Source organism: Nymphaea colorata, chromosome 2 (genome assembly GCF_008831285.2).
Source record: "Nymphaea colorata isolate Beijing-Zhang1983 chromosome 2, ASM883128v2, whole genome shotgun sequence".
NCBI classification, from domain to species: domain Eukaryota; kingdom Viridiplantae; phylum Streptophyta; class Magnoliopsida; order Nymphaeales; family Nymphaeaceae; genus Nymphaea; species Nymphaea colorata.
This window is the reverse complement of record NC_045139.1, coordinates 33831658-33857874: the sequence shown is the minus strand read 5'-3', so window position 1 is coordinate 33857874 and position 26217 is coordinate 33831658. Positions and strand designations below refer to the sequence as shown.

Below are 26217 nucleotides of genomic sequence, written 5' to 3'. Positions count from 1 at the left end.
GTGCCGCTTTCTTTTCTCGTTTAGCAATTTCACTGTTGACCATTCATTTAATTGTTGGCCTGTCCCTTTTTGTTGTGGTGTTCCTTGGCTTTTTCCTACAAAAAAGAGAACACCTTGCCTCTGAATGAGAGATTGAACCACAAGCTTTACAATACCTAATCTGGCTTTCATATACGATCCCTACATGGACACACTTCCCAAAAGACCTCTGGTCCTGGGTGAATAGAGGCACTTCCATACACACTCTCATATACCCCATCCGAACTAAGGAACCTGGTGAAGGGTCGACTCCCACAAGCTATCCTCCCAATGTTCTAACCAGCCCTTCAAGTACTGACTGGTTCCACAACTCCACAGCAAGACCATGAATCTGAATCCCAAGGGAAACTTTAGCTGATTTATCTACTTCCTTTTCTATACCTGGGACTCATTTGCTAGCAAGGAAGCATTTTGAGCCAACATGCCATGCTCCTCTGTGCAAGATGATTTGGAGCTTCCTGTTAGAATCCATCCTAGTCCCTTCTCCAACACATAGAAACGAGGGATGGCTACCCCCTCCATTGTTGTCACAAGCTTTTGAAAACATAGCTATTTTTCGTATTGGCCCTAGCATCATCTCTATGGAAGCAACATATCGCTATAAAGCGGAATGGCTTCTTCATCTCTTCATATAGATTATCAAGAATGTGAACACTTTACACCATCCTCTTCCACAGTGTCTAAATCCCCCAGAATGGGGAGCTCCTGTTGAACACTTTTACTTATCATCATAACCCAAGAGTTCAGAGGGGATAAACTGCTTTCCTTTGGATTGGCCTTCTGCCCATTTGATTAAGTGAATGATTGGGTGTTGTGCTTTGAACAGATTCCAAAGTGTCACCATGAACCTCTAAGGGTTCCCACTGACCATTGGTTGATCGATCTCCATGCCGCTTAAATCTCCCAACGCACTGGCTGGGAGTTGGACATCGAACTCCACCACGCCTGATAGCATTTCCTCTGACTCCAAACCCAGAGAGAGAGAGAGAGAGAGAGAGAGAGAGAGAGAGGCCTCCACAGACATAAATGTGCATGACGAGGCTACTACACAGGATACCTAAAGGCATGAATATGCTGATAACATAAAAATGGTCTATTGCAAAATGTATAAGATTATGTAATATACTAGAACACCTGATCTCAATTTCTTTTCTATGCAGCTAATCTACGTCTTTTCAAGCATTGCCTAGCTACTGTGACAAATACCTTCCAACCAACGAAACCTATAAGCTACGGAAAAAGAGCATCCGTAAGTTGAAGTTTTTGCTTGTTATCGTTGCAAGCATTTGTAGCTGCAAGAGTCTAAAATCAATAGCCTCAAATTCATATGCACCCTCATTCACGAGTCAAAGTTCTGCAAAAAGAAATGAATAGGCCAAGTGCAATGTTTTCGACGGTAACCAACCTAGTTTTGCATCTCCTCCGATAAGAGAATGGTAATCGGCAAGCAACAAAGGCGTTATGGCACAATTCATCTGCCCGCAACTCGTGAGCATTCGCAAGTTTGAAGCCTTCACATGGTGTTTGCTTCATCACAAAGTTCAGACCCGAGGTGACACCCTTAGACCAGAAAGTCTTACTTGAAGTCGACGAAAGGCGAGGCTTCGCCACAAACCAAAAGTCTGTATATGTGTGGGTGCACGATGTGGCCTGTACGTGTGTTGGTGTGGGCGCACGTGCGTGCGGGCGTGAGAGAGAGAGAGGAGGTCGTGTGAGTGAGAGAGAGAGAGAGAGAGAGAGAACGAGCCCCTCGTATAGCCTGGGTTTCCAAATTCCAGAAGAAAAAGTCGCTTGGAAACTCAAAGTCTTACACATGGACAAATTCTGGGAAAAGACGGAATACACCCATGTTCATATTGATCTACAGAAGAGACATGAGACTCCAAAGAATGGCCATCCAACTCTCTGCACTTGAAAGCCTTCTACATAAATAGCATCGCTGCCGCAACCTTATTGCACAAACCTCAACACAACTCAATTCCATGGGTTTTGGTTTCCCATGGTGACCAAAAAGAATTTCCGAGAACCAGGTGTGCAATAACAGTTACATAAAATCGTAATCATCAACGTCATTATATCCAGCGACAACCATATCGTCATCAGGCTTATCGACATGGAGCTGCTTCTTCTTGGCTGCAAAAGAACAGGACCTACATCAGTCAACAGATAGGCCATTTATAGCCAGAGCAACTTAGAATGTTCTGCAGGAAACCTCACCTGGCTTCTTCTTGCTCGTAGCCTCTTTCTCTGCCTTAATTTTCTCGTTGGCAATGGCTGTTATGGAAGAAGCAACCTCCTTTGCCTCCGCTCCTTTCATGGACGTCATTGAAAGTCGCATAACCATCTTAAGTAGGTTTATGTAGTGAAAGCTTTTCTGCAATCGACAAAGAAGATTATTGATGTTCAGAAAGCATATCCAATGTATAAGACTGGAAAAAGAAAAAACTTTTCTAAACTTGCCTCATATGGTCGGAGTTTATGTGAGATGAGCTCTGCATATTCCATGAAGTCATTTTCCGACTTTGGTATGAAGTTATCTAAAGTCTTCTCATCACCTTTCCGCGCAAATAACTCTGTTGTGGACTTGTAGTCTGCCTCTTCCACAAGCCTGCCACAGAGAGCACTTGTTCAGAATAAGTTATGCAACACACAGCATGACCATCAAATTTAATGAATTTAGTTGATAATCGACATTACAGACGACATCACTTGATGCCTGACACGCGGGAATAAACATATGACGAAATGACAAATATCTGCTCTCACCTTTGTTGCCGGAGCTTTTCTGCAACAGGATCCGCAAGTTTCTCATCAGCTTCTCCTGCAGGCTTTCCCTTCTTGCTACTGGCACCTTTTCCACCAGGTTTGGTAACTGGCTTTTCAGCTGATGTTTCAGCTTTAGGCGCCTGAAATTGACATGTTCCATGTTTCAAAGTCTCTATTTTCACCACCTTATTGTCTTAAGTTGCTGACAAATTTTACAACCTCAAGCAACAAAATCAAGAACTTGGAAAGAAAAGATAAAGAGGAATAGAAAAGCTGCCGTACATATTGCTTGCAATATCTTACAGCATTAATTAATGTTCTTACTTCTGAGGACACCGTTCATTTACGAGTTTCTTTCTTCATTTGGCTAATGCAAACCAACTCTTAACAACTTTGAACATATTTTATGTTTCGTTTGGGTTTTTTTTCTTACATTTTTGCTTCTTGTATGTATGTACAGAAAATAAAAGCCTCCATCACTGAAAGCATTCGTTGTGTGAACATATACAGGAAAAGAGAACCTCCATCTTTGAAACAAGAACTTTATTGGAGAATATAAATGCAAAATAACATAATCTTGATCTACTTTTCACTAAATACTGAACTTTATGAAACCTAAGAATCTTGATCAGTAAATATGGAAATTACAAGCAGAACTAACTGTTACCTGCTCATGCTGTTGCAGTCATTGTTCACTCAACTGTTTTCTTATTAACATTTAACCATCATTAGAGAGTAGAACCAACATCCGACCAGCAACACTGGTAATGATGGTTCAGCTTCCTTTCATATATCCGCTGCTTATTACCTTATGAGGCTGGCTAATGGAATCAGCTCTAGCAACAAAACTGCCTTTCGAAAACGAAAAGTAGGAAGACAATTAAAGTCCACCTTTCATCCAGAATAAATTTTTCCAAAATGTAAAGGCATGAAAAATCAACAAAGCAAGGAGTCCTCACACTAGTTTTAACTTGGTCTATTAGTATAAAACCATACTTACACGGTTACACCTCTATCTTCAACATGAACCTAGCCACGTAAAATGTTCTTGTAGTACTTACTCCAAGGACTACCTTATACAAGCTAAATTATTATGATATGTCATCAATCTATTATTGAACCGCAGTTATCTCAGATAGTATAGTTTGTCAGCCACTTTGGCATATGAAAGTCATTAAACCCATGCACAAAATAAGAAAGAATTAGAGGAAAGCTCAATAAACAAATAGTTGAACGAGGAGATTTGCATATAAAAAGAATGCTTTCTATTTTTTCCCAAGTAGCGCTCTGTTCTACGATGGAAGTCTTGCATTGAAGTGGGTGACAAAGGGTAGAGGCACAAGTTCTAATTAGACATCGTTCAGATTTTCCAATACCAAGAGCTCCAAAGGAAAATCTGCCAATGAACTTTGCAACAGGATATCAACAAACTCAAAGAAGCAATGCCCTCTGCCTGGCAACGTTTTAGAACCCAGTCACTTCAAACTCAACGTGATGTCAATTGTCTCATGTAACCCGACCTGGTTTAATAACTTCATTCTTTTGTATAAAGGATATTTCCATGTGCGAAATAGTGATTTTGTCTTTTTGATTCATTATAACACTGTTATATTATACATAATTCGGGTGAGTGAGAGGGAATCCCACTGCCTGAGTGAGAGGATGAAGCTCTCCCTCCTCTCTGTCCCTGAGGTCCAAAATGCTTCGAGACATGGGTGGTCCTATATACCTATAGTACATCCTTCAACTCCAGTGTTGTGCATGCCAACGTTTATAGTCTAGAGGAATAGCATCCACGGGAATCAAACTCAAGACGCATCGATAATGCACTACTCCTAGCCTTGTGGGAAACTTTCATATATAAATATATTATATATAAGTAATAGGTAAGAATAATTTATACATACAAGTTTTAGTAATATATTCATAACAATGACATTATTATTATGTATATGCATCATTTATTCGTAATATAGTGAAAATTTGATAGTGTGAGTGTACATATATATAATTTTTAAAATCATTTACAATGTTTGTTTGGGACTTTGGGTCATACCTATGTCACATAAGTGCGGGGTGCGAGTGCGGATGTGGGTGCCGGAGCAGCACATCTCAAAAAATTTGGGTGCAGCGGTGCGGCAAGGGTATTTATTATTATTATTGATATATATATATAAACAACAAAGTATCTATATGGCACAAAATTATCAAATAACAGAATCAAAATTGTAATTTGCAAATTATGATATCATTAGCAATCATCATAGTTTTTGGAATGAAGAAACAGAGCTCTGACAAACATCAGACCGTGATGATGATAGAGGAATAGGAGTGGCAGGAAGACTGTTTCCTTTAAAAGGAGGCATCAAGTTTGACTTCTGGCGGATTCGCCTCATCGAGCTGATTGACCCAATGTCAGTTAATAAGGGAATAAATATTCACTTCATCAATATAAAACAAAAGAAATAAGAAACATCATCAAAACTTGACGAGGCTATGCTGCCTGCGGCAGAGTGAGAGAGAGTGTGGACGGAAATAGTCATGGTGCGGTTTGACCGCACCCACCTTGCATCAAACGCGAGTCGTGTGCATGGCCAAACTTGACTATTTTAGTTGGGTGCGGCTGACCACACCCGACTCACCGTAGACTTAGATGGGTGCGAATCTGGGTTGCACCCGCTTCCGCACCCACGTGCGGGTCCAAAAATGACGCACCGTTGTGACTTAGGGTAATACATGCACTTAGGTTGTATATATCAGTGTTTTAAAACTCATCAAGTCAACTCATTGACTTGGTTCAGCTCGGGCTTACCAAGTCAACCAATATTTGTGGACTAGTTTATGATTAAAACTCGGTATGACTTGGCTTGACACCACCGATACTCTGTTTGAACTTTGATTCATGCAAACACTTGTTTTGACTGCGGTGAAACTCATTTAACTTAGTAAGAAATTTGTTTGACTCCGTAAAACATGGTGACAGCCTTTGTATTTTGTAGCCAACAAACCAAAACTCATTTAACTTGGTAAGAAATTTGTTTGACTCGGTACAACTTGGTGATAGCCTTTGTATTTTGTAGCCAACAAGCCAGGGTGATTCGTTACTAATCACTTAATTCCTTAACATTTTTTACGTGGATCTTTTAATCTTTCAGAGTACAAAAATTTAGAGATCTTGTTCATTTATTAAATTTTCATATTGAAAATGAAAAGCTAAGTCACCTGACTGCGGGGTGCGGTTGCAGATGTGGGATGCAGAAAATCCCAAAAAAGATTCTAGTGCAAGTGTGAATATATATATATATATATATATATACCAAAGGTAAATAACAACGAACAAAAATAGTTGGTAGAAATTTCTGTCAAGGCGACATTTTTTTTCTGGTTTTTTTTAGTTATGTTAACCATTACATAATAAAATTATGCAGGTACTGACTGAACTGTAAGCTTCTATACCAAGTAAAACTTGAAAAACTGTTATGTTCTGTTCTAATTGAATGATTATACTTTGTAAGTAAAGAAAAAAGTAAAACATGAAAAACTGTTCTGCCCTTGTTTACATGACAGATTAACAGTACATTTCCAGCTTGTTTACATACTGGAAAACTGTGTTATTATGTTCTAGCTGATGCCTTAGTTTGATACACCAAAATAACACATCATTCTTGTTTACATACTGGACAATGCTTGCATTTCTTATAGACTATTTCAGTTATAGACCTTAGACTATTTCATTTGAATCATTCCAAACAAAAACCATATCAAATTAGTACCTATAATATACATTACAAGTTTACAACAGATTGTACATGTAACGCACAAAACAAATGTTGGTTCACACAAAAAAAAAAGAGTCAATGCGTTTTTTAGAAAAAACGCCTCGAGGCAGAGCTGTGAGGCGCACGTGTCCCTGAAGCGTGCACCTCACTTGGTAGAGGCGTATGCCAAGGACGGAGTCTATTTAGTTTATTTTTTAAATTAAAAATCAAATAAAATTAGTCAAGGGCTTCACACGTAGCCCTAATTAAACTCTGTTTATATCCATAAATTTCCTTTTCTCAATCCCAAATCACTTGCAGTCATCGTCTCCATACTTTTGTCCAAGAACGAGCTTTCTTCTCTGCAGCTGAGAAGGTGAAAGGAGCTCGATATGAAGCTCATGGCCGGCGTAGATGATGATGCCACTTCGCTGAACGTATCTTTACGTGAAGGCTCGCGTCTGCTTGTTGTGTTCATTCTTAGTTTTGCCACAGGCACGGCAGCAAGGCACTGTCCATATAAACCTGTGAGTTTAATTTTCTCTTCTATGTTCCTATGTTGGTAGCTTGAAATGTTTCTTCCTCTGGTTAAACGATGGAATTTATAGATATTGTCTAGTGGATATATATTGTTTGATGGTTATCAAGCAAAATCATGAAAGTTTATATCTTCCTCCTTCCTGTTAGCGTACAATAGCCATCTAGATTGTTATTCTAACCACTACGGTACTCTTCCTGTTTCATATATACCTAATTTCATCATGCTCTTCCTCTTTTTTCTTTTTCTTTTTCCGTTTTTTTTTTGAGAAAAAAAAATCAAATTTTATATAACTCGTTGATTTGTTCAAAAGTGTCTTACCATCTCTTAGATTCTATCCATAACTTGGGTCTTTTGACAAGTGACTCCTCTGTAACTGGTGTTGCATGAGCATGGAGCCCATATGCAGTGGCTTAACACATACATACATACATATATATATATATAATCTTGAACAAAAGAATGATCAACAAGGAAAACCCATTGACAGCCACGTATGCCTTGGCCCCATCAACAACAGTTCATTTCTTCCATCTTCCAATGGATTTTTGTCTTTGTTTACCATGTCTTTGCATTTATTTGGATTTACAAATTATTATGGTCTGCATTGTGTATTATTTTTTATTGATATGCTTAGTATTGCAGTCATTTTTTTCAGTTTTGTTGTTATTTTTATAAATATTATATAATTCACAAATTTGTCCGTGAAGCTTACGCTTCAATTAACGCCTCGCCTTGCTTTATCGCCTTTTACAACATTGCACAGAACACCCTCACAAATGAGAAAATAAATCTGTATTCAGGTTGCCAAAAGTGAGGTCCACACATATTTCTCTGATTGCTAGACATGCACTTATCAAGAGGAATTGGTTGCCTTTTTACCATAAACCAAGGTATAACAGTGTATAATAAAATTACAGGACTCAATTTAAAGGGAAGGTGACTTTTCACCTTCCCATGGACTAGGCGTGCTAGCGCCTAGTCCCGCCTAGGCGCCAGCCTAACACATGTCGCCTAAGTGATGGACTTAGGCAACAAGTGTGGACAAACGACTAGGCAATGCCTCATCCACGCCTTAACAACTAAGGTAGATATCAAAGATTAATCATTAAGACTCATAAGAATCTGTTAGACTTAAAACTCTTACAAGCACAAACAAAAGAGCTACAACTAATGTATAAAACTAAGGTAGATATCAAAGATTAATCATTAAGACTCATAAGAATTTGTTAGACTTAAAACTCTTACAAGCACAAACAAAAGAGCTACAACTAACGTATAACTAATAAGTAACAACTAACATATAACTAAGAAGAAGCACCAGAAATTGCATACTTATTCAACTTTCAGCCCCATCCGGTCATTCGGTAGTGTTGACATATGTTGTAAATGAGTATTTTGTCTGGGTCTGGACCCGGTCCAGTGTGTTATCCTGTTAAGGCTCTACTTAAGCCTGTGTAATCCCTAATTTTTGTGTGTGAATATAATATTGCAAGGAGAGAGAGTTTGGCTGCTAGTGGCCGTCAGCTTTCCTCCATCGTGGTTTTTTCCCTCTAGTTGAGGGGTTTTCCACGTTACACCTGTCTTTGGTTACTGTTTTATTCCTTTTTGTTTCAACATGGTATCAAAGCCGAAGCAGTTCTAAGTTTTTTAGTTCGTGTGTTCGCCGGTTCCTTGCTGGTGCTGTTGCTATTGCCGGTTGACTTATCTCTATAGCCAAGAAAGGGAGTCTCTCACTTTTAAACAAGTTTCTAGTTCATGATGCTTTACATGTTCCGCATCTTCCCTTGAATCTCTTGTCAATCAGCAAAATTACAAAAGAGTTGAATTGTGAACTTATTTTTTCTGTCAATTGTTGTGTTTTGCAGGACTTGGTAATGAGAAAGAGGATTGGGATTAGTTTGGTGTCTGAAAGCCTACATCGATTACCCATGCGAGTTGCTACAGCTCTCATGACAACAGTCAGTAAAACGAAGAAGAAGAGAGAGGACTTCCATCAGTTGTTTTTGTATTGGCATGAACGTCTTGCGCACCTTCCTTTTGGATTTTTGAGACAACTATTCCCTGATTTATATTTTAATTTGGATATGAACATGATATCCTGTGATGCATGTGATGCATGTCAGTTTACTAAACATGTTAGGCTTCATACCCTATTTCCATCACTCGTACTAAAGAAGTTTTTTCCTTGATACATTCTGATGTGTGGGGGCCTTCGATAATTCAATCTCATCATAGTTTTTAGTACTTTATAACCTTTATAGATGATTGCTCTCATAATACCTTTGTATACTTAATGAAAGACCGTAGTGAAGTGCCTAAGGTTATAGAAACTTTCATTATTCTTGTGCAAACTCAATATGGTGGATCTGTTAAAACCTTTCGGTCTGACAATGCTAGTGAATATGTGTGTCAATCTGTTGATCACTTCTTTTAAAAAAAAGGGATTGTTCATGAGACGTCTTGTAGTTATACTCTTCTCCAAAATAAGGTGGCTGAAAGAAAGAATCGTCAGTTACTCAATGTCATCGACTCACCAAGGCTCTCTTGTTTCAAAGGAATCTTCCAAAACATTTTTGGGGAGATGTTGTTCTCACGAGTGCAAATTTAATTAATCGTATGCCTAGCCGTGTGCTAAATGGGCGGACCCCCATTCTTTGCTATCGGAGAGTGGTCAACCCTTTACTCTTCCACCCTGTGTCTTTGGGTGTGTCTGCTTTGTTCATAATCACAATCCTAATGTTAAAAAATTTGACCCAAGGTCGATTAAAGGTATATTTGTTGGCCATTCTCCCACCCAAAAAGGGTATAAATGTGTTGATCCCTCCACTGGTCGTGTTTATGTTATCAAGGATCTCACTTTCCTAGAACATGCCTCCTATTTTGGTGAGAATTCTCTTCAGGGGGAGAAGTCTATGTCAAGGGAAGAGCATTCTCCGAGCCAAAAAATTCAATTTTACAGAATTTCCAGAGTACAAAAGGGAAGAAAGTCAAGTTGCGAGTACATATGTTCTTGAGCACAAGGAAGATGAAGGTTGTTCTACTGGGACTGTGGAGGAACTTAACCACTTGTTTGAGCAGGTTTATTCTAAGCAAAGGTTACCTACAGATGAAGCGACTGATGGAAATAATTCTACTCCCAATCCCAATGCTACACCTTCCCTAGATGACCCAGGTCGTGCTCGGGAGGAGTCAGTTGAAAGTGAGTTTCAGATAGAGGTTGCTAATGAAAAGCTACCCATTGCCCTAAGAAAGAGTGTAAGGTCATGTAGTCAACACCCTATCGGTAACTTCTTGTCTTATTATAAGTTGAGCAAGGAATACAAATGTTTTATATCATCACTTTCTTTGGCTGTGATTCTCAGGAGTGTCACTGAGGCTCGGGGGGACTCCAATTGGACTCATGCAATGCAAGAAGAGATGGAAGCTCTAAACAAAAATAAGACATGGGAGGTGGTAAAGATCCTTGAACCCGCTCATCTGGTTGGGTCTAAGTGGGTTTATACCATTAAGTACAAACCAAATGGAAGTGTTGATAGGTACAAAGCTCGCCTTGTTGCCAAAGAGTTCAGTCAGAAATATGGAATTGACTATTTGGAGATTTTTGCTTATGTGGCGAATATGAAGACTGTTGGAGCTATTATCTCTTTAGTAATGATAAAGGAGTGGAGGATATACCAACTTGATGTTAAAAATGTTTTTCTCAATGGAGACCTTAAAGAGGAATGAGAAACCAAGAAAATGTTGCAAACTGAAGAAAGCTTTATGTGGACTCGAGCAATCTGTCTGAGCATGGTTTAAGCGTCTTAGATTAGTTATGAGACAACATGGTTATAATCAAGGAAATAGAGATCATACACTCTTTGTGAAGAAAAATGAGCATAAAGTTACTCTTTTGTTAGTCTATGTTGATGATATGATTGTTTCAGACGATTATGAATGTGACATAACAAAATTAAAGGAGTTATTGGCTGTTGAGTATGATCTCAAGGACCTTGGCAAGCTACGATATTTTCTTGGTATTGAAATTGCTAGGTTTGGTACGAGCCTTGTGTTGAATCAACGAAAGTACATTTTAGATTTACTGAAGGAGACTGGAAAACTGGGGTGTAAACATGCTTCTACCCCTCTAGATGCTGGATACAAGCTCAGTATTAGAGATGGAGTACCTCTTTGTGAAGAGGGCAAGGAGAGATATCAACGTCTGGTTGGAATATTGATCTACCTTACTCTCACTAGACCTGATATTACCTTTGTTGTAAACGTGATGAGTCAGTTTATGCAGGATCCCACTGATGCGCATTTGAAAGCAGTTGACAGGATCCTGTGTTATTTGAAGAGGAATCCTGGCAAAGGGGCTTCTATATGTTAGACAAGGCCTTTTTGAGATTGAAGGGTATTATGATGCTGATTGGGAAGGCTGTGTTGATAGGGGTGAACAACAAGCCGAGTAACTCGAACGAGCTCGGCTTGAACTCAAGTTCGAGCTAGCTTTTTTACTCTATGAGTCGAGCTCGAGTTGATGGTTCAGCTCGTTTATTTATTGAGTCGAGCTCGAGTTCGTTTAACGAAGCTCGTTTAACCGAACTCGGCTCGTTAGCTCGAGTTGAGTAACGGATATTGTTCTTCGGTCGATGGGTCAGTAGCGTCACTTTCCCATTTTTTTTTATCTCTTTGCAAGCTTTCTCTTCGTTCTCATGAACCCCCACCGTCATCACTTTCCCATTCTTTTTATCTCTCTTCCCTGGCTTTCACCCCCACCAGCGACCATTCTTCAATGCTAAGGTACACCTCTCGGCCTCTTCAATCCCTCTACTGTAACGCGCGGCGTTTGGGCGGAGCGGGTCGGGTCAGGGTCCAGACCCGGACCCTAGCCCCACGCGAGTGGAGCCCGACGCTGTCCCTCCTCCCTCGCTTTCTCTTCTCCCTCGCTTTCCTCTTACCGTCTCTTCCTTACCCACGACCGGAGCTCAAGGAAGAAGGCGACGACGGCGACGGCGATGGCGGCGACGGCGACGACGGCGACGGCGGCGACGGCGACGGCGACGACGGCGACGGCGGCGACGGCGATGGCGACGACGGCGACGGCGGCGACGGCGATGGCGACGACGGCGACGACGGCGACGGCGGCGACGGCGACGGCGACGGCGACGACGGCGACGGCGACGACGGCGGCATTGAGGTGAACCCTGTCGTCCCCTGCCTCTTCCTCTCTTCTCTTTTCTTCTCCTTCCCGTTTTCTTTTCCCTCCTCCCTCTCCCACTGTCACTCGTCTCCCTCTCCCACTGTCTCTCGTCTCCCCTCTCCACCGAACGACTCCCCTCACTCTCCACTGTCTCTCTCTTCTCTCCCGTCCTCTCCCCTCACAGCCTTCTTTTCCCCTTTTGACCGAACCCTCTCCCCTATCAGTCCCCCTCCGTTTTTCCCTCTTTCTCCCTCTATTCGACCTCCCTCTCTGTCCACGCTTCACGCTCTCTCCCCATTTTCTGCTCGTTTTCTATTTTCTCCAATCAAGCACTTTCTCTCACTGATTTTCACTATGCTATCACTGTTGGATCCGTTTTCAGCTTGGGGATTTGTCTTCCCCCTCGTAACAGCAATTAGAGAAGGCCTTGGTAGTGGCGGCATTGGAGGATTTTAGCCGTTTGGGGACCACTTGGACGCGTGAGGTGGCTGCCGGGAGGATTACAGCAGTTTAGACCTTCAATCGGGGTGAGCAAGGCGAAATTGAACCTATTTTATGATATATTTCTCTTTGGAACACGCATAATTATTGTTTGAGCATGCTAGAGCTTAGAATTGATTATTTGGAACACATGTTAGTGATTTCGTTTTTGGGGAAAAGCTTGCGATTATGTTGGGAAGCGAAGATTCATATATTGGATGATCATTTAAGCATGATAGATTAATTTTCGAAGCATTAGGGGAAACATGGTAGAGTTTGTGAGGTTGTGGGGAAGATTTAGGACCGTTTTAGTGAGCTTGTAGCACGCGTTTTTGTGAACGGGTGCATCTTGGAGTTAAATAGGGATAACGTACATAAGTTGGATGTATCTTTGGGGTAGACGCCTTGATTTAAGATAAAGGGAGTTTTGAGAAAGGCGTTAGTGATAGACGAATTGATGGCTTTGAGTTTTGGCATCTATTGGCACGGCTAGAAGTGGGAAGTGACCCTTTTGGAGAACTTGTGGGTCGACACTACCCGTCGACACCCTCTTGAGGCGATGACACGTGCCTCAATGACTTTGTTTTGTTTTTGTTTGAATTGTTGAGGTATGAAGTAGGAATCTTATCTTGTGTTTATGTCTGCAGGTACACCGGGTACGTCCCGTCGACCTTGAGCTACCGGATTCGAAGCTCGAGGCATTTTGAAGATTCTTGTGAACGCGCCACAGGTATGGCGACATTCCAGGCAAATCCCTGCCTGGGCAAGTGAATGAATGTGTGTTCCTAGGATCATGGGATCCTAGGATTTGTGATATGAATTGATTGAGTGTTCCGTGAATGAATATGTGTATACATGTACATAAATTGATATATGATATGAATTGTTTTGAAAGGCTTATAGTAATTGTTTTGATAATGTTACGCATTGCATGTGCATGCTAGAATTGATAACTATTTAGGACAGATGAGGCGGGGTATCGAGTCGAGTGTCTCCTCGACCCCAATTGTGCATTAGAAAGCATTCTAGAATGATAACTGCACAGGACAGCTACGAGCCCACCACAGATTGAGACTTCTCTCTGTGGTTTGGCTAAGTTTTCAAAGATGTGATTGTTATGATGATGAATGTGAATGTTATGTTTATTGAATACCCATTGCCGCGGGCAATGATGCAAATGTTTGTACAGTGGGTTGTTGTACCCATATTGTTATGACGGCTAGCCAAAACTGTTGTGGTTATGTGTAACCCTCGTGTGGAGGCAATTGGAGGTGTGGGTTCACTCGTGAAGTGAACCAACCTCATGAGCTAGCCAGTTAATTGTGTTTGTGCAAGTATAAGTATAAGAATGAAAGAATAAGAGATGAGAAGCCAGTGGGATGTGACTATGTGTATGGGAGTTGTCCCGCTTTCGCCACTGGTCTCGCCTGTTCGGAACGCAGGCGGTGCAAGGCCCCAGGGTACTGTTGTGTGATGTGCTTGGAGCGTAGGCTCCCGCCTTCCCAACCTGGGTGTCCTAAGGAAGGCTGAGTATCTCTCCTTGGAATTCACACATCCATGGATGAGTGCTCTACCGCTGCAGCGGATAGATGGATCCATACTGTTCTGGGCCACCACGGGGGTTGTCTCTCGGCTGTGGACCGCCCGCGGTGTGCACGTGCCTGTGTTTGCACCCACAGGAACTGTAAATTCACTGATAGTAATGAAACTGCAATGTATGTGATTGAAATGTATAGGATTGTTGTGCATGTGACTGTTGTGCTTATGAATGCAAGTGACATGTTGATGATGCCTTGCATGTGATTGAAATTATGTTATTGTAGCCATTGAGTGGCGTCTGCATGTCGTGTCTTGACACGACATAATGATAGATTGTTCTGATGTTTGTTTCTGTACTGAGCCCGACCTAAGAGGGCTTGGACTTTTCCTGGCTTGTTGCCATACTGCGAAGGCTAAGCCTTCAGTTGTTTCTTTTTTTTTCAGGTTTTGGTGTACCCAGGGCAGCAGGCTGAGCAAATGGCTACACTCACGTCCTACTGGGGAGGTTTTGGGTTTTGTTTTGTTCTTGTAGTGCCGGCGCGTCGGGTTTTTGGTTTTACTGATGCCTTGTTTTTTATTAGGCATCGATGTTGTGATTTTGGGGCATTTTTGTCAAATGTACAATTGAATTGAAATGCTACATAATGGAAAGCTTGCCCCATTGTTTTGAATTGCTTGGCTCATTCCTTTTTGAACTATTGTGTAGTCACACCTCGATGTTGGATGTTAGAAAAAAAAATGTTTGAGTGTCAAAAAGGTCGGGGTGTGACATCTACTCTCCCATTCTATCTTCCCCTCTTTAATCTCTCTCTCTCTCTCTCTCTCTCTCTCTCTCTCTCTCTCTCTCTCTCTCGTTTTGCCCAAGCCTCTCCCTCTACTCTCCCCTTCTCTGATCTCACACTCTCTCGTTTTGTGTTTTGCCAAAGGGAGGCTTTCTGGAACCCTCGCTTAGGCAAGGGTTTTGACCAAGCGAGGGTTTCACTTCCTCCCTCTTTTGGGTGAGGGTATGCCCAAATGTGGGGTTTTAGAAAAACTCGCTTGGGCAGGCGAGGGTTTTGGAAACCCTCACTTGAAACCCTTGTGTTGGGTGAGGGTTTCTCGTGGGTTCTGGGTGAGGGAGAAGCGGCAGTGGCTGGAAAATGCCAAGAGTAGTGTGGGCAGTGGTGAAGACGGTGATTGGGGGTGGAGGTGGTTTTGGGTTCAAAAGCACGACAGTGGTGGTGGCGGTGGTAGACCTCAGAGATTTCAAGGCCAAGCAGTGAAGGCGAAGCACTAAAATGAGTTTGTCGAAGCGTATTCGAGTCGAGCTCGAGCTCAACGCGTGACTATCAAGTCGAGTTCGAGCCAGTGTAGTCGAGCTATTTTCGAGCTCGAGCCGAGTCGAGCTCGAGGCCTTATTTAGTCAAGTCGAGCTGGCCAAGCTTGGGCTTGACTCGGCTCGTGTTCAGCCCTATGTGTTGATACTAGGAGGTCCACCTCAGGCTACTATGTCTACCTAGGAGGAAATCTCATAATATGGAGGAGTAAGAGGCAAGATGTTTGCTCTCGCTCGAGCGAAAAGGCTGAATACAGAGCTGTTGCTATGGGGGTTTCTAAGCTACTGTGGCTAAAAGTATTATTGAGTGATATTGGCATAAAGATTAAAGGGCCAATGAAGTTGTGATGCAATAAGAATTAAGATTGAGGAATCTTAATCCAACTGCATTCACAACTAAACTAAAACTCAAACAAAGATCAAACGAACAAGAAGAAGAAAACTAATAAATACTTCATTTATTTTCTCAACTGCTTTACAAAATGACCCAATGTCCCCTCTTATAGAGAAAGGGGTGGATTGTGGATCTGGATCCATTTACAAGTACTAAAAATCTAACTAGATCCAATTACAAGATTTGGTTATGCTTCCATCTTGCATCAGACTCCCCTAGTTGGAGAAGAGTCGTCCTCAACGAGTTCAAATCTTTCATTCTGCCAAAATGATTCTTCACCTTAGATTGTTTGAATAAGGTTTGGATCTGCTGAACAAAAGGACCCACCGCTCCCCTAGTTGGTGGTCCGCACACTTCTTCTAAAGATGATAAAGGTGGCAGCTTAGGTGGTGGCTTCGGAGAAGGAACGCAAACTTGGACTTGGTTCTGGAGTGACCCCGCACCGGATCCAGTTAAAGAAAGTGGAAGAATAAGATTGGGTCCGGATCCCAACTCTTGAACCAGTAGACCGAGCGATACAGGTTCGAACCGGGTCCAAAACCCAGTTCCGCTTGAACTGGTCCCAAAAGAAACCGGGCCCAACCGCTCGAATTTTCGCCCTTCCACCTCAAACATAGGCGGAAGGGACAAATCGAAGGGAGTGGCGCCCACCGCCTCCCACCCGTGATGATGGTGGGCGAACGGCGGTGGCAGGCCACTCATCCTCGATCCACGACCTACGGCGGGAGACAAAACGACAGGCGGCGGCCAGACGGGCAGAGGCGCCACCAGACTCTACCCCTTTGGTTGAGCAGAGCTGCTTGCGACATTGCCTACGCCACCACCAGCCAGCAACTTCTGCCCCACCTCACCCAGTGCACCGTGAGGAGCTGAAACCGATGACACTAGCTTCGTCGAACATGGTGCCTTCATTTGTTCTCCGGGGAGCATACCAACACGGGCCATGACCTCTGCCTGACGATGGGCAGGTTCTCCACCACCTCCGGACGGAAACAGGGCAGCTTTGGCAGGAAGCATTCGCGTGGGATTTGCTACACCTGCCGGCGATGGACCTCCGACAGGAACTCCTTCCAAAGATGCATTCAAGATTCCCCACAAAGGCCTGGTGTCTCTCGCAGGGTAACCTTGTGACGGTTCTTCAGCTCCCAATGCACAGAGATTGGGAATACCATTTGCAGGAATCGCCCGGTAGCTTTGTGCGTTAATTTACATGTTCTGTAGAGCCAAGCGGAACATTTCCCTGCATTCGTCCATTAATCTATCGAAGGAGACTTCCAATTCATCCACTTTTCTCGTAAAAGCAGCAACTCCTTGTCTAATATGAGATGAATCAAATTTCTGCCTTGCTAAGGTCAGCAAGGTTTGCTGAACTTGGTCTTCCATGTTTGCAAAGCCTCGCTCTAATACCAATTGATGCAATAAGAATTAAGATTAAGGAATCTTAATCCAACTGCATTCACAACTAAACTAAAACTCAAGCAAAGATCAAACGAACAAGAAGACAGAAGAAAACTAATAAACACTTCATTTCTTTTCTCAATTGATTGACTGCTTTACAAAATGACTCAATGTCCCCTTGTATAGAGAAAGGGGTGGATTGTGGATCTGGATCCATTTACAAGTACTAAAAATCTAACTAGACCCAATTACAAGATTTGGTTATGCTTCCATCTTACATCAAGTTGTATTGTGATAACAAGTCAGCAATCAACTTGACCAACAACCCTGTGTTACATAATTAAGCATGTTGAGATTGATCGTCACTTCATCTGAGAGAAGATTGATGCTTAAGAACTTGTCCTACCATACATGAAGTCTAAAGATCAGACAACAGATGTTCTGATGTCCTTGCTCGACACGAATGTATCCAAGTTGGGCATGTTTGATATGTATGCCCAACTTGAGGAGGAGTGTTGACATATGTTGTAAATGAGTATTCTGTCTGGGTCTGGGTCTGGTCCTGATCCAATGTGTTATCCTGTTAAGACTCAAATTAAGTCTGCGTAATCCGTAATTTTTGTGTGTGAATGAAATATTGTAGGGAGAGAGAGTCTAACTGCTAGTGGGCGTCAGCTTTCCTCCATCGTGGTTTTTTCCCTCTAGTTGAGGGGTTTTCCACATTACTCCTATCTTTGGTTACTGCTCAATTCCTTTTTGATTCAACGGGTAGCATGAAACCCATAAAGGTTAGAGGAATCCTAGTGCATTCAGTGAAATGAAGTCATTACTACATGCACCACAAAAAAAATTACTGAAAAGAGGAACAACAGGCTCGGTGAAAAGATAAACAGAAGCATGGAGAATGGGGCAGAAACAAGACGGTGAAATGAAGGGTTCATCACTGATTCAACATAAAAGAAATTGATAAGATCATAAGAACACCGATTAAAGATTATGAAGAAGATTAATTAAGAAATTAGAATCGGCAACCACGATTTACAATAAATAACTAAATTTTAGAGAATAAACAAGAAAAATGTAAAAACCGTAAACTTGATTTCGTTTTTTGCTGGAGAAATAAACATTGTCAGAGGCTGTCGCTGGAGGATCTGTAGCTGGACAAGAGGCTGGCTGTCACAGTCACCAGTGCACAGTAGAAGTCGTAGGAAGAGCACCGGCTGAACAAGAGGATGTCTCAAGAGATGGAGCTGTCATCAGAGGTCGTTGGGTGATGGATGCACAGCCCAGAGCAGCAGCAATGGCAGCACTTCAAACAGGGTTTCCTAGATGAAACCCGTCAGGGCTTATGAAATGAAATTAAAAATAAATAAGTGTGGATGAATATGACGTCCACGCACTTTGACTGCACCCAACTCACTTTTGACCTGGGTCGGGTGCGTGTCCAGACAATTCTGCCACATCGGTGCCGAATCGGCAGCGCATGCGCATCGCATGGACGCGCATGCGAGCACCCTTCAGGAGCGTCCAAGAGACTTAGATGAAAAGTTAAAACTATTTAGGCTTAACTTCAAGTGTGCTTATCTATTTACTTCAATTTTTAGAGCATTGGGATCTCTACTTTTGTACTTTTAGTTTTTAGATAATAGGTACATGCATGTTGAGTTTGTTAACCATTGGATAGTTGTAAACAGTGAATTTACTAACTTTAATGCTTTTTTTTATATTTTCCTTTATTAATATATTGATGCTACTCTATTATGTTGAAGCATGAGTAGCAGCAGAAGCTTAATTTTTCCAGTTTCTTGTTATTTACATTACATGAGTAAATATGACTTAGTTATTACTTTACCACATGCTTGGTTGACTTATCTCTGAGGTATACATGCGATCAAGTCATTCTACAACCTTTTTATGTCCAACTGACAAGTTATATTTTGTTTTTCTTCCAAAAAAAAATACTTAACAAAACTTGGCTCCCGTCACTGTGTTGTCTCCCCAAGTCACAAGTCGAGAATAGACGAGCTGAATCCCAAGCAATTGGGTTTTAAAACATTGGCACAAGTAAATAACTCAATTAAGCCAACCTATGACTCGGCTGAATTAATCGACACTCACATGACTCAATGTGTAGTTGTACATGACTAGGCTGAGTCTTGTCGATTCCTGGTTTTCCCATTTTCCTAGCCAGGATACGGACCAACATGCGACTCAGCCACGTAAACTCATTTGACTTGGTCTTCTTAAACACTGCTCCATAATTGTATCAGCTTTCGGCCTTTCTCAACATGCGTCTGTATATGTAATAGGAGAACTACTGATTACGTATATGGGATGATGGATTTCAATCTTCCAGTCATGTGGATACCATTGATTTAATTAGGCTGCCTGAAGAAATTCATTATTTATTTGCAAGGGTGTTTAACATATACAACTCATGGACCAGTTCAGATATGAAGCCAAGTCTATGAGATAACTGAAAGAATACAAAAAGAATGTGTTTACTAGACATAAATCAAGCAACTGGCCCTTAACTTAGCTCAGGCTACATTTCTGAAGATTAACATAGTGACACATCCCCAAAAAGGTATCCATTTCAAGCTGTTCAATAGAGATACATAAACATATTTCAGTTCTTAAAATAACGCTTTAATGTAAGCATAATCATAGATAATGTGTTCAATACGGTAATTGGTAGAAACATGACGAGTCAACCCTTGAGTACCAAGAAAGATACAAATAAATGCAAATCCCTGAAGCGATACCTTCTCAAAATGATGACAATACTTCATGGAGTGATGCATTCTCAAAGAACTTATGACAAGCTAAAGACAAGAAGTTGGGTCCCATCAGAACATACAGAATATCAACAGGAACAAATATGCAGCTGATCTCCTCGAACCTCTCAAATGTTTATTAAAATGCATAACTGGTCTCATTTGAGTGTCTCGTTTTTCATGGAAGAGCAATGAAAGCATCAGCTTTGGGACCACAGGTGGACTGGTTTCAGATATCAGACATCACTATACATGTAAGACCAAGATAGGCAAGATGTGAAAGCTAACGGTCAATTAGTCTGTCAGTAATATCTACAGTTAATGGGCTGATACAATGAGCATTAAATAGAGATTATAGAAAAATAGGCACTAGATCCAAGAAAATCGCCTCAAAGATGTTAAGGTTTCTATGTCACTTTCTTTTCTGCCATTTGGGTCAAGACTTGCCTTTGGAAGTAAAGAAGAGGATGTCTTTATAGTTTATCCCATACTTCCTGCAGTCAAAAACTCAATCACCATCCACCACTAGGAAAGCAAGTATGCCACAAGGTGGAGGACTATTTAATAAAATAATTTTCCTATACATGTAACACTTGATGCTCCACCAACTAGCTACCATTCTGTGTTTGATTATTTTTAAATCTCCTCCATGTTTTTTCAAACTTGAGGACCCTCACACCATAATTTCATATTTTTACGTTTTTTCTATACTTTTATTTTTTGAATTTCGGATGTTTCTTATAAAACAAACTCTTACGTGAATGCCCAAAAAAAAAACCCTCGTCAATAAGAAGTAAGAAACCTGAGAATGATATTTCTAAGTGTGAGGAAAACAAAACCGGATAGAAACAACTCAGAAAGCAAAGAGGAAACCTTTTCTGCAGTTGGCACATCTTCATCTTCCCAAGAAGCCTTCACATCTTCAATATCTTCATCATCCCACAATCCCTTCTGTTTTTCAACAGGGTGGGCAGGCAGAGCAGGATCAAAATCCTCAGATTCTGGAAATCAAGCATGGAAACATAGTAACCAATAAATTATTTCAAATAACATAGCAAGTGACCAACTAACCAGCATTTCTACAAAGCAAAACAATGTAGATTTACTCAAGATAAGAAATGTATTCAAGCTTTATGATTTAAATACAGCTAATTATTGTGGCAGAAACAGCCCTACCAGTCGTTGTTCATACTGCTGCCATTACACATCGTAAATTAAGAGCTGTGTTATGGCTGCTGCAACTATATACCTTCAAATAATAGCTGTTATTAAAGAATCTTACAGAACTTGTTTGTCCTAAACATCCTCCAGCAACGCTATACCGTTCCCATAACTAAACTTAACCATGACCATTTGTTTGTTAGTAAGATGAACAAGGATGCAAGCTCAGGTTCTGTTCCATATATCAAACAATCCAAATTCAAATAATCAGGATTGGTTAATTTGGCAGTGCAAGCAAATCCAGATAACATTTGAACTAGAATCTAGTTTAATAGGGTAAGATGTGAGCTCAGACTCAGTTGTAGGCTCTAATCGGATAAATGCAAAAAAAGTAATTAATCCCACTTTTCATAGTCAAAACTCAAAAGTGTGGCTAGGCCTGCATAGGTCCTGAGTGGTCACTACATGCCCAGTTGAAGCACCTAGATGGTCCGAGCCAAAAAGAAAAAGGCATTAATTTTTTATCTCTAAGGATAAAAAATATTATTTTTCATTATTCTACCTCACAATATATTTATCCAGGTGAAGATTTTCAAAACCCCCTCCCCAGTGCTCTACCTAATAACCCATAATGTTAACTGTTGTAGCTTACATCATATCCACAAATATCCCGATATATTGGAGCTGATATTAATGAAAAAAACAAAGAAAACGATAAAGAGGAAAAATATCGTGATATGTTAAAAAAACGTTAAAATGAATTTATTGTGATTTTAACGTGATTTTATCGTGATTTTTTCATTTATTTTTTATTTCATTTTCTGTTTTCATTTTTTTTCAATTTTTGCTTCATTGTTTTATTTCCTCTTGTTTTAGGTATTCAACATAACCTCCTAAATGCAATACAATACTTATTACTTTTTCATTTCTTGCATTTTTACCTAACATTTTGATTTTTTTATTTTTTAAAAAAACTGATATTTTTCCAAGATCTTCCCAAAAAACAACTTTGCCAATAAATACCGAAGGAAAACCTCACCGATAAAAAACCCAAAAACCCAAGAACAATATTTGTGGCTATGGTTTACTTTATTGTACAACCCAGAAATGGTGCCTTATGTCATCTATTAACATTGCAACACTATATCACACAATACAGCCGCAAAATTATGAGCCTGCAAGAAATTTTATAGGGCCCAAACCCCTTTTTCGTGTTTGAGCCTAAACCTCCCTCCACACAACTGTTAAGAGTGTCTAGTTATTGTGTTGATGTTTTGAGAAGAAGAAGAACATAGATTAGAGTTTGAATCATGCATGTAAGGTTGATTTTGCATTGAAAAAAGAGAACCATCAATTTGAGTTCGAATACACATGTAAGGTTAATTTTGCATTGAAGAACGAGGGCTTTAATTCGTTTTGTGCATGGAAGCCTGTTTTCACAGTGAAAGGTATAAGTACTGCATTTTTAGTTTTTACTATAGATTTCCATCGGTTCTCAAAAATAAGGCTTCAAGTGACTGCACATGGCAAAGGTAAACCCAGTGCAAAGTGATAATTGGTTAAGACTTCTTCCCAAATTTGGGAAGAAGTGGATTGCAGCAACGATTTCTCAATAAGCATAGTAGCATACGCAACAATCAAGCATAAAAAGCAAGTGGATCAATCAGCATGGAACACTGATATACCGGATGTATGGATAGAGAAATAACCTGCTATTTTACTTCAAAGGACTAGCAAGGACAGACAGAAGATAATGATAAGAAGGTTATATACATTGAGGATGAGAGAATTTAAAAATAAAAAATGAAAAAGAAGATGAACAATAAATTTATGAGTGGCATGCTTTTTCTTGATTTTTTATAGGAATGACAGGTTTCTTGATCTTTTTGCTTTTTCTTGGCTTTCTATCCTTGAGATTAAAAAAATAAATTGATGAATTTTTTGTCACATTAAGTCTCTAGCTATTGGTCTCCCCGATACACATTATATTGCACACTTTACAATAGTCCCTCATTTAAAACCTTTTCCTCTATTTCTTTTTCATCCTTCTTACCCTTTCCTCCCTTTGTCTCTTGAATAGGACCGCCTCAACCTCTACTAAGAGTTTTGTAGGCCCTTTTATGGGATCTTCCACCGAGACCTGCCTAGCAACTTTAACTACATAGGCCATACTACAAATCATACTAAAGAAACTCGATACAATGATAAAAATAATGTCTTAATGATTAAGAAAATGATAATAATTCAATTTAAGGTAAAAGGTGAATCCGAGATGTCACCAACCTTAAAAAGAAAAAAATGAAAAAAAGGAGAGAAAGACAGGAAAAACATTCAATAAAAACATGAGATATTTTATCTCCAGTGGATATGATAATTTGCCATGCTTTTTTCAAACAAACATGTTTTATCTGGTTTTTTTTTGGGTTTTTGTTTTTATTTTTTTGTTAATATCAAGAGATGTTTTCGAAAATATATCCATATTTGTGATGCACACACACACACACACACGTACTTCTATTGGGTTCGTACTCAAAGGCAACAAGTGGCAACTGACGCGCAAGAGTACAATCAACTCATCAGTTGTATCATATATATTGTAAACACTAACACACAGTGTCCCATACCCAAGCATTTTGATATTGGTCTGTAACCATGTCAAAACCTGTACGTGTGTCTATGTCCTGTAGACATAAACACAATATGGTGCTAAGGAACAAAGACAAGCTAAAGTCCGGACTTAAGCACTTAGAAGAGGGAAGTGATAACTCCCTGCTTCCAGATTTCATCTTCGGCAATCAACTAGACATAATGCTTTCAATCTTGATCATTCTGAAAAAGTTCACTGATACAAAGAAATAATCGTTTTAGAAATTTTAATCATGTGCACTTGTGCAGTGACTAAGATTCACCTCTTCAATGATAGGAAAATTTTTCTAATTCACACCATGTAGCTAATAACTTCACGCATAACAGACATCCTTTCATATTTGGAACAAGTCATATGCCAATCTAGCTTTTTGTTTGTTTTTTTCTTTGCCTGACAATTAACAAACAGGTGCATGATGCCAAAAGCTACACGAGCAAAATGACATTTTTTACAGTCAATGTCAGTGCATTGTATGCCATTAGTGCTGACCATCACACAAATTGTCAATAAAATTCTGATCCAATTCCAACTCTGCCACTCAAAATAAACTCATGTATTCTAATATAACATTTCTTAAAGAAGTCGCTTCCATTTTATTTTTTTCATTACTGATAACTATGATCTACAGATTTATGACTGGGTTTTATCTTCAGATGCCTTTCACAAGAACAGTTTTGTAGATCTTAGTCTTGATTTTTTGTAAATAGAAGAGATAGAATAAATCAAGACTTCATCAAAAACCATGATTTATTTAGACAATAGAGGAATCTAAGTATCAAAGATAACTAATCAAACTTAACGAACTGAAGAACCCAACAGAAAGTATATTAACTTATCTCCCCCACTCATAATTTTATCCTGTTCATAGAGTAACGTAGAGATCACACGTAAAATTTCTCCTTTTGTATTCTTTTTCTGGATCTCTTCATGCCAATGACCTGGACTCAACCATAAGAAGATAATCCGGATATTAAAGTCGACTTGTTCCTCACGAATGCTAACAGCAGGAAAGGCATTCTAGTGGTCGCCTCGAAGCCATAGGAAGGAGGGATATTAGTCAAAGCACGGTAAGGAGGAGATAATTACTAACACGCAAGGAGCCAATTAGACTTGGACATATATTTGCAGTATAAAGCACCTCTAAAAGTTGAACTTTAATCAAGCATAAGAAAGAATATGGAAGACGCATATGCAAGGCCATACAAGAAAAAAGCACTGATTAAACCCAACATGACATTCATCGGAACACTTCTTCCAAACCCACACGTCCTCCAGCCACAAGCAAGCGATCTCAACATGCAATGCGAGGAAAGCACAAAAACAAGCAAAAGAAAAAATTCCTTACGAAAGATGGCGCTTACCCCAATCTTCCATTTTCTCTTCCGAGAAGCATCAAATCGAACAGATTCGAAATGAAAAGGCCTTCTCTCTCCAAGTTCTGAAGAAAAAGGTCGTCGCCCCTGCAAACACGGTAGAATCATTACATAGATGAAACACATAAAGAGAGAGAGAGAGAGAGAGAGAGAGAGAGAGAGACCTGGAGGACGACAGTGAGCGGCGATGGACTAGGTTTCGCCAATCAACAGTCTCTGCAGATCAAAGGAGGAAACGCTGGCGGTGACAGAGAGAAGAGGATGGAAAAGGGGTTAGGGTTTGGACAGGGAATACAGGGAATAGTAGGGCGTGGGGTTTGGCTGTTTTTGCCGCTTGGAAGGGAGAAGTCGGCTCCACACCACCGCGGAGGGTCAAGAGACGGGGATCGTGCTGGGCTGTTTCTAAATGAACCTATATTCTCAACTGGAGCCCAATCTTTGCAATTTAATTTCTTAAGGAGCACCGTAGTCCCAAATTTTTTCATAGAGGGAGGAGATTTCTCTTGTTTTACTAGAGGAGTCGTGTTATTTAGTGAAATAATAAATATTTCAGTTTTTATATTATCAATTTTTGTTTGACAAATATTCGTTTAACCGAAAGCGCAAGCAAAAGTAATAAAAAAAAGTTGCAACCTCATCGAGCAAATTGCAACTAATCTGTTTAAAACATAAATTTCTTTGCAAAATCAAAACTCAGCTATGTTTTGTCTTTTATCACCATATAATATTTCAAAAATATTTTATCTCCGGTGAAGGCCAAAACCTCCTACTTTCCTTGCCTTCATGTTGTAGCACAACATTGAGCCTGGGCAGGGAGATGGAGCAACTTTAACTTGGTGTTTGAGTG

At 40.3% G+C, this 26217-nt stretch overlaps 1 protein-coding gene across 1 annotated transcript; it reads right to left on the bottom strand.

Annotated features, from left to right (window-relative positions):
* Positions 1-1794: 1794 nt before the first annotated feature.
* LOC116247305 (uncharacterized) lies at positions 1795-25764 on the bottom strand. Its single transcript, XM_031619409.2, has 7 exons — positions 25535-25764; positions 25359-25457; positions 21063-21190; positions 2806-2945; positions 2500-2647; positions 2257-2413; positions 1795-2172 (listed from the first exon to the last, which is right to left on the bottom strand). Exons 2-7 carry the CDS (start codon positions 25369-25371, stop codon positions 2084-2086), a joined length of 675 nt encoding a protein of 224 aa, XP_031475269.1. The 5' UTR covers positions 25372-25457; positions 25535-25764; the 3' UTR covers positions 1795-2083.
* Positions 25765-26217: the final 453 nt, after the last annotated feature.

Coding starts and splice junctions, on each gene's coding strand:
- LOC116247305 (XM_031619409.2), bottom strand. Junction 2,414..2,499: donor ATAAACTCCGACCATATGAG/GCAAGTTTAGAA, acceptor TGTCGATTGCAG/AAAAGCTTTCACTACATAAA. Junction 2,173..2,256: donor TACGAGCAAGAAGAAGCCAG/GTGAGGTTTCCT, acceptor GTTCTTTTGCAG/CCAAGAAGAAGCAGCTCCAT.